The sequence below is a fragment of the Hydra viridissima genome, unplaced genomic scaffold, assembly GCF_058129835.1.
Source record: "Hydra viridissima isolate aposymbiotic clone 2 unplaced genomic scaffold, HvirCarnegie_v1 scaffold_120, whole genome shotgun sequence".
NCBI classification, from domain to species: domain Eukaryota; kingdom Metazoa; phylum Cnidaria; class Hydrozoa; order Anthoathecata; family Hydridae; genus Hydra; species Hydra viridissima.
In genome coordinates this window covers 26281-36780 of record NW_028324386.1, presented here as the reverse complement: position 1 = coordinate 36780, position 10500 = coordinate 26281, and the positions used below count along the sequence as shown (strand labels likewise).

Genomic DNA, 10500 nt, shown 5'->3' with positions numbered 1-10500 from the left:
AGAGAGATGCAAATGTAGGTATGTTAGAGAGTAAAAGTGCATGAAAAGCCTCGCTACTTTGTTAAAGGTAGTTTTTGAATAGTTTTTCAAAGCAAGTTTAGCGTAGTTTTCCTCTTTTATGTTTAGACTATGTAGCTTGACATCACAGAACACAAAGCTCAAAAAGGCAAGATAAAATATAAGTTAATCGTAAAATATAGATGTAACAAAGTTTAGACTGCATAAAAAACCAACAACATAATAATCTACTAGGCATGTTTAAGTTGAATTAAATAATGTCCTTTGCGCAAATATAGGAAAGTTAGAGTAAAAATCCATAAAAAGCCTCGATACTTTGCTGAAGAAGAAGATGACTATATGCAACTTTTTAAAATTGTGAGCTATCTATATCGATTTAGGTCCTTTTTGAGTACTTTTTCAAAGAAAAGTTAGCGCAGTTTTCCCCTTTTAAGATTAGATTATGAAGCTTGACATAACAAAACACAAAACTAACAAAGGCAAGATAAAATATAAGGTAAACGCAATATAATGTATAGATGAAACTAAAGTTAGGCTGCATAAAACAAACGGGTAACAATACTCTTCTATGTATGTTTACATTGAGTTAAATAAAATCCTTTGCGCAAATATAGGTATGTTAGAGAATAAAAGTGCATAAAAAGCCTCAGTACTTTGCTGTAGAAGAAGTGGATGAGTAGATACAATTTTTTAAATTTGTGTGCTATCTCTATCGAATAAGTTAGTTTTCGAGAGTTTTTTCAAAGCAAAATTAGCGTAGTGTTCCTCTTTTAAATCTAGATTATCTCAAAAATAGATTTCGAATAGTTTTTCAAAGAAAGGTTAGCGCAGCTTTCCTCTTTTAACATTAGCTTATGTAGCTTGACATCACAGAACACAAAAAGATAAAATAAAATATAAGACAAACGTAAAATGAAAAATAGATGTAGCTAAAGTTAGGCTGCATAAAAAACCAACAACATAATAATCTACTAGGCATGTTTAAATTGAATTAAATAAAATCCTTTGCGCAAAAATAGGTATGTTAGAGAGTAAAAGCGCATAAAAAGCCTCGCTACTTTGTTAAAGGTAGTTTTTGAATAGTTTTTCAAAGACAGGTTAGCGTAAATTTCCTCTTTAAAGTTTAGCTTATGTAGCTTGACATCACAAAATATAAAACTCAAAAAGACAAGATAAAATATAAGATAAACGCAAAATAAAATATAGATGAAACTAAAGTTAGGCTGCATACAAAACCAACAACATAATATTCTACTAGTTATGTTTAAATTGAATTAAATAAAATCCTTTACGCAAATATAGGTAAGTTAGAGAGTAAAAGTGCATAAAAAGCTTTACTTTGCTGAAGAAGAAGATGAATAGATGCAACTTTTTAAATTCGTGAGCTATCTCTATCGGTGTAAGGTAGTTTTTGAACAATTTTTCAAAGAAAAGTTAGCCTAGTTTTCTTCTTTTAAGTTTAAATTATGTAGCTTGACATCACAAAATACAAAACTCAAAAAGACAAGATAAAATATAAGATAAACGCAAAATAAAATATAGATGAAACTAAAGTTAGGCTGCATACAAAACCAACAACATAATATTCTACTAGAAAAGTTAGCCTAGTTTCCTTCTTTTAAGTTTAGATTATGTAGCTTGACATCACAAAACACAAAAAGGCAAGATAAAATACAAGGTAAACGTAAAATAAAATAGAAGTCAAACAAAAGTTAGGTTGCATAAATACAAAAACTGCATTGCCAAAAATAGAATTTGTTGTCTAGAAAGACCTTTTAAACTTTGTTTCTTTCGTTTTTTGACTTAGTGAATCGCGATCTGGTTTTTCTTAGGCGCGCTTGTTTCTTAGTTGTTTTTTTTGTAAAGAAACTTTATTCAGACGTTTTTTTTTACGCAACTCCTTTAACATTATTTTTAACAAAGTATTCTTTTATACGTGTTTACATTGAAATAAAACCCTTTGCGTAAATAGAGATAAATTAGAGAGCAAAAGTACATAAAAAGCCTCGCTACTTTGCAGAAGAAGAATTGGATGGCAAGATTCGTGTGCTTTCTCTTTCGTTTAAGGTACTTCTTGAATATTTTTTCAAAGAAAAGTTAGCGTAGTTTTCCCCTTTTAAGTTTAGCTTACGCAGCTTGACATCACAAAACGCAAAAACCAATAAGGCATGATAAAATACAAGATAAACGTAAAATAAAATAGAAGTGAAACAAAAGTTAGACTGCATAAAAACAAAAAAAAAAAAAAAACATAATATACTTCTATGTATGTTTACATTGATCTAAACAAAATCCTTTGTGTAAAGATATGAAAAAATAGAGAGTAAGAGTTCATAAAAAAGCCTCGCTATTTTGCTGAAGAAGAAATGGATGTCTAGATCTTTTAAAATAAGGAACTTTTTGATTTCTTTTTCCGAAAAATGGTTGGAGCAGTTTTCCTTTTTTAAATTTCACTTATGCAGTTTAACATCACAGGAAATATTATTTTGCTTTTTAACAAACTCTTAAAAACATCAGAAGTAATTCTAAATGCAACTCTATTAAAAGTTTTCACAGAATAACAAAACGACTTCTTTTTTTTTTTTTTAAAGATAAAAAAAAGTTTGAACTATCTTTAAATAAGAAATGTGAGAACAGTTTAACAGAACTTCTTGTTTATTATGTCTTTAGCGAAACAGATAAAAATATTTGCAAAAGCATAGATAAAACAAACTACACAAAAGGCCCATCTTTATTGCCAAACTGAACAAACTTATCTAAACTACATAAATGGTTTCACGATATTGCCATATTGAACAAACTTTTCTAAACTACCCTCTTTTTGAATTTTTAGCTTCATGTTTTTAATTTTGTCTTTAATATGGCTTTGGTAGGAGTACTTTTGCAAGACATGAATGAGCTTGTCACTGCTATGATTTGCCAAGATGCCAAGGTAATCTTTGTACGAGCAACTTGAGCTTACATCTGTAAACACGTCTTGCAAGATGTATGCCAACACCAAAGCTGCACATCGTGGAAAACTTCTGGTGTTGAACCATTCGTTGTGGCCAGGGCAAGCATTCAGCTCTTCAACTATTTCATCTAAAATTTTACAAACTCAAGTCATAACACAAAGTGATTAAATCAAATATTCATTTGGTTCTGAAGTAAGACAAGATTTATTCTGTTTTTTTATTTATTTTTTTTTGTTGACCTTATTGTTTGCACTGATAGCAATAACTGGTTTTTGAAAGATTACCTAAATGGCATTGGCTAACTTCTGCTTTGTTTTCCTTTGTTCTTGGCTGAGTTGATCCTGAAATAAAATAAAACCATGTTCATTTTTCTAATTCATAAAAACCATCAACAGTTTCTAAGTGTTAGAGATGATAACAAGCTGTGCATGATTTCTAACGGTGATGTTTCTAACTTCATCATTAGAAATCGGGTAGACACAACTTTCTAAAAGTGCACTTAGCAATGATGGCTAGTTTTTGTTAACAGTTAACCATCTGAAATTGTGCAAGAAGAGGTTTGTGTTTATATATCTTTGTATAAATTAGGTTTTACATTACCGATGAGTTCTTGAGTGAAAGATGGCATTTCCAACTTGATTTTTTTTCTTCTTGGATCTTTTACTTCTAAAACATAATCAGTTTTAGTATCATTCACTTGTATAAACATTTAAGCAATCACAGAATTAGTCCTGCAACAAATACATACACACTTCTGTGTTGTTTTTTTGTTTTGTTTTGTTTTTTTTACAGCTCTAACAATAACAATAGGGCAAGGAGTTGATTTGGGCATTTTCATTTTTTGAAAGCGTGTTGAGATTTGCATAAAAATCAAAAATCAAAAATCAAAAAGAATTTACCTCTGGATGTAGAGGCAAGACTTTGGCTAAATAGGCTACCAACAGATTGAACAGCATAAGGTGAGAGCTGCTTTGCAAGAACAGTACCAGCCTGTTGGACAGGAACAGCTGAAACTGGATCAGATGAAAGAAACAAACTGGGTTTGGCCAATGTTTGCTGAAAAGCAACAAGGCTAGGAGTCAGAGGAACAGAAAAGACCTCTTTTGAAGGACAGAAAGCGACTTGCTGAGAAGGAGAAGCAGAAACAGGTTTGGCAACCACTTGCTCATTAAAGTAAACTGGAGAAAGTTTTGCATGGTGTTCAATAAAATCCGGTTCATCAGGAAATAATGTTAATGCAAGAGGAGAACAAGCTGTGCCAACAGGAACAGCTAGAGTCTGATCTACATCCATACAAACAGCTTGTTCGTTAGGAACTAGTTGTGCAAGAGCAGGGGATAGTTCAAGAACTGGACCAGCGATTGTTTGTTCAGATGGAACAGACGAAACAGGAGTTGAGGTAGGTTCACACAAGAAATCTACGGCATGGTCGTTGCTATCCTCTAAAGGAACATTGTTTTCTACAGCTGGAGAAAACGGAACCACTGTGGTACAGCTGAAAGTAGCAGCACATTCTTCAGAGTCAGAACCGGAGTCTAAATCTTCCTCAAAGATGTCCTCAACCTCATGAAAACCGTACTCCTCTGCATTAGTTTGGAGCCAGTCCATCACATCCTTCTCCTTCTTTGGTGGTCTCTCAGACTTTTCAACAGTCAAAGACTCTATGACTCCGAAGGACTGTCCGATGCCCAGGGCAAAGCGCAACTCCTCTGCAGCGTTCCACTGGGACACATAAAAGCTATCCATTGTGTTCCTGCTGTGCTTCATGTAGAGTGTAGCAAACCGCTCGCGATCTTCTTTGCTGTTGTTGGCAAAGTAAGTGGCTATCGAACCGCGAATGCAAGTGGGAGTAAGACGCTTCATGGGAATGTTTACTTGGCTTTTTCTGAAGCAGGACGTCAGGCAAGAGGAGATAGCAGAGGAACCCATCTGGTAAACAGGCACTCTAGTTGCACCGAGTGTCACACATTCGTCTTTGTTGGGTCTCATCGATGGAAAAAGGGGCCTGTAGCAGTCGCTCAACTCCAAAACAGTCTTGGTGTCTGCAGCCATGTAGTGAGAGTCGTTGACAAGAAGGTCTCTGTATCTCAGCAAATAAATATCGATCAACACTTTCAAGTCGTTCGGCACTAGAATGTTTTTGGCTCCGTACTTGTATGCTGTTTTGTAGCGCTCTTGCACAATGCAATATCCACACTCACTCTTCTCAGCAGCCATGTAGTCTCTAATGTTTAAAAGAGCAATGTTAGATTTTCTTAAACTGTTAATTACAGTGACAGAGAGCAGAAGATGGTTTCGTAGAGACACAGCATTGTCTCTAGTCGGTGTAAGAGACGGCTTTCTAATCGATTCCACTAACTGTCTTACGTATGCAGACTTGCCATATTCGTTCAGCAAACTGACATTGATGATGTTGATGCATTTTTTGCTTTTCACAAGGCTCCTCCTCAAAGAACGAAAGGGCCTCAGCACTTTTTGTAACTCCTCCACCTTGCAGCGCAAACGTCGGATGGCCTCATGAGAAAGTCCGAAATAGACATTCCTGGCTTCACTGAAACGAAACAGGAGACAAAGGTAGACAAGGCGGTTGTACAACGTGTGACAAGACATGGCTTTTGTTTGGTCAAGTTCACTCAGCTTGGAATTGAGCTGAATGTTTTTAAAGTGCATGGAAAAGTATCTATCCTCCAAAACGTTGGAATTGGTGAGAGCGTTCGGGTGCAGCGTCAGCGTGCTGTCACAACATGTCAATATTTCAACAACTGCATTTTTGTAGATCTTTGCTTGTGACAAAGTGTTGTTGTTGGCTACCACAAGCCACTTTTCAAAATCTCTGAAGAGCTCATCTGCTGACTGGTAATAAAAGTGAAAAGCATCTTTGTCCAGCTGAAACAAGAGTCTCTTATCTTCTGTCAAGACGGAGGAGTTGGAAACCAAGTGCTTTAAGGAATTAAAATCAGAGTCTAGGACGGATTCGGTGTTCAGCTCTTTGTTTTCTACAGAGGTGCAGTGGTTTGCAGAAGGAGCCTCGGACGAACCAGCAACTGATGAGGGCAAGCTTAAAAGAGGATCAGAGGAAAGAACCGGAGAAGAAAAAGAGGAGGAAGGCCCAGGAGCAGAGGATGCAGAGCCTGATGCAGACGCTTGTTCAGCTACTGGCTTAATACCAAAGAAGGCAGGTCGAATAAATTGAGGGACATAGAGCTTGTCGTTGTCGTATCGCTTTGCCTCTGCAATCTTTTGTTTGATCGTCTTGGAATCGTAGAAATGAGTCTCTTTCAAGTGTATGTCCAGTCGGTCGTAATACTTCCAACATTGCAAACAGGGGTAAGGTTTTGGACAGCCGGACTTGCGTTCGAGACGAGCATGCTGAAACTTCCTGACCATTGCAGAGTAAAAGATGGAAGCTTCATCCAAAGTCCAAGAATGATCTTTTTTAGTCAAGTGTCTTTTAATGCTTGTGGAGGAATGTTTGCACAAAGGCATCGGACAGCTAACAGCGTACCTCTTCTTGGTACCATAGAAAGGTACAACCCTGTTTACGGAGCCACACGCTGCAACTAATGCGGCCCTGACTTTGTTTTTGAGCTTTAAGTCTCTCTGTTCTTGTGACTGCCTTCTTTTCTTTTTTTTCGCTTTAGAGTTCGGAGAAGGGGCAACAACAGTGTTGTTTTCTTGTGAAGAAGACATGTTCAGGTGTTTGTTTGCAACGGTTTATGCTAAAAAAAAGAAGACAGTTAGTGAGAGTGTTTTTCTTCTGCCTGCATCCTGGAATCCTGGAATGTTTACAACTGCAGGGAAGAGCTGTGTTTTTTCGAATCCTCTGCAAAAGAGAAAAAAGAAAGAAAAGAGAGCAACAAGAAGAAACAAAGTTTCCACTAGCAAATGAAAAAGAATGAGAGCAACTAGCATTACATGCATGGTGGCAGCAGTGATTGCTATTATGAGAAGGAGAATGAGAAAAAAAAAAAAAAAAAGAAACAAATAAATAAAGAGATGGAGTTTGAGAGGATCTCGCAACCATATGACTCAAAGAAAGAAACTGTGTTGAAAAAAGGCAAGAGAGGGCAAATAGAACTTGCTAACAAGGACAAATGACAGACATAACTACAACAGTAACAACTCTCATTGCAAGCATAATAACAACAGCATCAGCATCACTGACTCAGAGAGTGTTGACATAACAAAAAAGAAAACAAAAGTACAAGCCAAGTGGGGGAACATTAACAAACACTCATTGCAACTATAACAACAACAACAACAACAGCAACAGCATCACTGACTCAGAGGGTATTGATAAAAAAAAACAAGCAAAACAAAAACAAACAAAAAAACAAATAAAAAAACAAAACAAGCAAATTGGGTGAACAGTAACAACTCTCATTGCAAGCATAATAACAACAACAGCATCAGCATCAGCATCACTGACTCAGAGAGTGTTGACAAAATAAAATAGACAATAAGCAAGCAAAGTGGGTGAACAGTAACAACTCTCACTGCAAGCATAATAACAACAACAGCATCAGCATCAGCATCACTGACTCAGAGAGTGTTGATAAAATAAAACAGATTATAAACAAACAAAGTGGGTGAACAGTAACAGCTCTCATTGAAAGCATAATAACAACAACAGCATCACTAACTCAGAGGATATATAAAAAAACAAACAAACAAACAAACAAAACAAAAACAAAAAAAAAACAAGCAAAGTGGCTGAACAGTAACAGCTATCATTGCAAGTAAAATAACAACAACAGCATCAGCAACATCATCACTGACTCAGAGAGTGGTGATAAAATAAAACAGATTAAAAAACAAGCAAAGTGGCTAAACAGTAACAACTATAAATACAAGTAAAATGACAAAAGCAGCAACAGCATCACTAACTCGCAGGGTGTTGATAAAAAAAAAAGCAACAAACAAATAAAGCAAGCAAAGTGGGTGAACATTAACACTCATTGCAACTATAATAACACCAACAGCAACAGCATCAGTGACTCAAAGGGTGTTGATAAACAAAAACAAAGGCACAAACAAAACAAGCAGAGTGGGTGAACATTAACAACACTTATTGCAAGCATAATAACAACAACAGCATCAGCATCACTGACTCAGAGAGTGTTGATAAAATAAAATAGATTATAAACATGCCAAGTTTGTGAACATTAACAAACACTCATTGCAACTATAACAACGACTACAGCAACAGCATCACTTACTCAGAGAGTGTTGAGAAAAAAAACAACAAAAAAAACAAAAACAAAACAAAACAGAAAACAGAAGTACAAGCCAAGGGGGGGAACATTAACAAACACTCATTGCAACTATAACAACAACAACAGCAACAGCATCACTTACTCAGAGGATATTGATAAAAAAAACAAACAAACAAACAAACAAAACAAGCAAAGTGGCTGAACAGTAACAGCTATCATTGCAAGTAAAATAACAACAACAGCATCAGCAACATCATCACTGACTCAGAGAGTGGTGATAAAATAAAACAGATTAAAAAACAAGCAAAGTGGCTGAACAGTAACAACTATAAATACAAGTAAAATGACAAAAGCAGCAACAGCATCACTAACTCGCAGGGTGTTGATAAAAAAAAAAGCAACAAACAAATAAAGCAAGCAAAGTGGGTGAACATTAACACTCATTGCAACTATAATAACACCAACAGCAACAGCATCAGTGACTCAAAGGGTGTTGATAAACAAAAACAAAAGCACAAACAAAACAAGCAAAGTGGGTGAACATTAACAACACTTATTGCAAGCACAATAACAACAACAGCATCAGCATCACTGACTCAGAGAGTGTTGATAAAACAAAATAGATTATAAACAAGCCAAGTTGGTGAACATTAACAAACACTCATTGCAACTGTAATAAGAACAACAGCAACAGCATCACTGACACAAAGGGTGTTGATAAACAAAAACAAAAACACAAGCAAAGTGGGTGAACATTAACAACACTCATTGCAACTATAACAACAACAACAGCAACAGCATCACTGGCTCAAAGGGTGTTGATAAAATAAAGAAATAAAAACAAAACAAGCAAAGTGGGTGAACAGTAACAACTCCCATTGCAAGCATAATAACGACAACAGCAACAGCAACACCATCACTGACTCAGAGAGTGTTGATAAAATAAAATAGATTATAAACAAGCCAAGTTGGTGAACATTAACAAACACTCATTGCAACTATAACAACGACTACAGCAACAGCATCACTTACTCAGAGAGTGTTGAGAAAAAAAAAACAAAAACAAAAAAAAAACAAAACAAAACAGAAAACAAAAGTACAAGCCAAGTGGGGGAACATTAACAAACACTCATTGCAACTGTAACAACAACAACAGCAACAGCATCACTTACTCAGAGAGTGTTTATAAATAAAACAAAAAACAAAAACAAGAAACAAAAATACAAGCCAAGTGGGTGATTACTAACAGCGCTAACAGCAGCAACAACAGTGTCTTTAGAAACAACAACAACAAGTACAACAGCAACAACTGCTTTTACAGAGTATAACAATAACAACAACATGGCACTAACAACAACAAAAGGGTTGGAATAAAAACCTGTAGGCAAAAGGAGAGCTGCATTCAGACAAGATCGATTACAAAGAGGCTCTTCTTTAGGACAGAGGAGAAACTGCTTTTGAGGGACAGAGGGACTTTTGTTGTTGTGGTTGTTGTTGTTGTTGTGCAGAAACCAACAAACTTTTATTGAACCGAATATAACCGAATATAACCGAAAGTCTTGTTTGCTTCTGTTTTGTGCCATCAAGAAGGGAAAACAAAACATCACAAAACAAACGAAGCAAACGAAACAAACAAACAAACAAACGAACGAAACAAACAAAAAAAAAAAAAAAATTAAAAAAATTAACAAACAAACAAACAAACAAACAAGCAAACAAACAAAAACAAATAAGAAAAACAGAAAACGCAGTACCGAAACCTCGCCATTTTTTATCCTTCCTCAAGCTTTCTCTGGGCGCCAAAGACCGAGAAAGTTGAGCAAACGTGACGTTGAGGGGGGGGAGGGGGGTACTTAAGGACAGCAGACCGACCAATGGCACGCTTAGGAGAGACCCACGTGAATGCTACATTTTCTTTCTATGTACGCTGAATCCGCTCAAAGTCTGGAATTTCCAGCATTCACGTGTCATCACTCCAGCCACCAGATTGGCCCACACTTTGCACACTTTCAAGACTAGAAACTCACTTGTGCTCAATTTGAGCAAAAAAAAAAAAAAACTAAGTCTCGCATGGCGACAACTTTTCCAAAAGCAAACAAAGGCAAACGAAGGCAAACGAAGAAAAAACAAAAACAAATAAACAAAAACAAAACCGAATAGGGAGAGAGAGAGTGAGTCGACTCATTTCTTTCGACTGCCTTAAACGAGAAGTCTAAAACGTTTAAAAGTTGAAAACTAAGTTTTTTAAATGAACTGCACCGAAAAAACTTTACGACAGTTTAGCTGGTTAAAAACGCAGAGGAAAATATTTT

At 35.9% G+C, this 10500-nt stretch overlaps 1 protein-coding gene across 1 annotated transcript; it reads right to left on the bottom strand.

The window, feature by feature from the left end:
- Positions 1 to 2731: 2731 nt before the first annotated feature.
- Positions 2732 to 10015, bottom strand: LOC149875883 (uncharacterized). The gene is made up of 5 exons (XM_090076083.1): positions 9943 to 10015; positions 3872 to 6691; positions 3573 to 3638; positions 3257 to 3313; positions 2732 to 3099 (listed from the first exon to the last, which is right to left on the bottom strand). Exons 2-5 carry the CDS (start codon positions 6660 to 6662, stop codon positions 2780 to 2782), a joined length of 3234 nt encoding a protein of 1077 aa, XP_089932209.1. The 5' UTR covers positions 6663 to 6691; positions 9943 to 10015; the 3' UTR covers positions 2732 to 2779.
- Between the last annotated feature and the right edge of the window lie 485 nt (positions 10016 to 10500).

Coding starts and splice junctions, on each gene's coding strand:
- LOC149875883 (XM_090076083.1), bottom strand. CDS start 6,662: ATGTCTTCTTCACAAGAAAACAACACTGTTGTTGCCCCTTCTCCGAAC. Junction 3,639..3,871: donor TCTTGCCTCTACATCCAGAG/GTAAATTCTTTT, acceptor ATTATGTTTTAG/AAGTAAAAGATCCAAGAAGA. Junction 3,100..3,256: donor AGTTAGCCAATGCCATTTAG/GTAATCTTTCAA, acceptor GTAAAATTTTAG/ATGAAATAGTTGAAGAGCTG.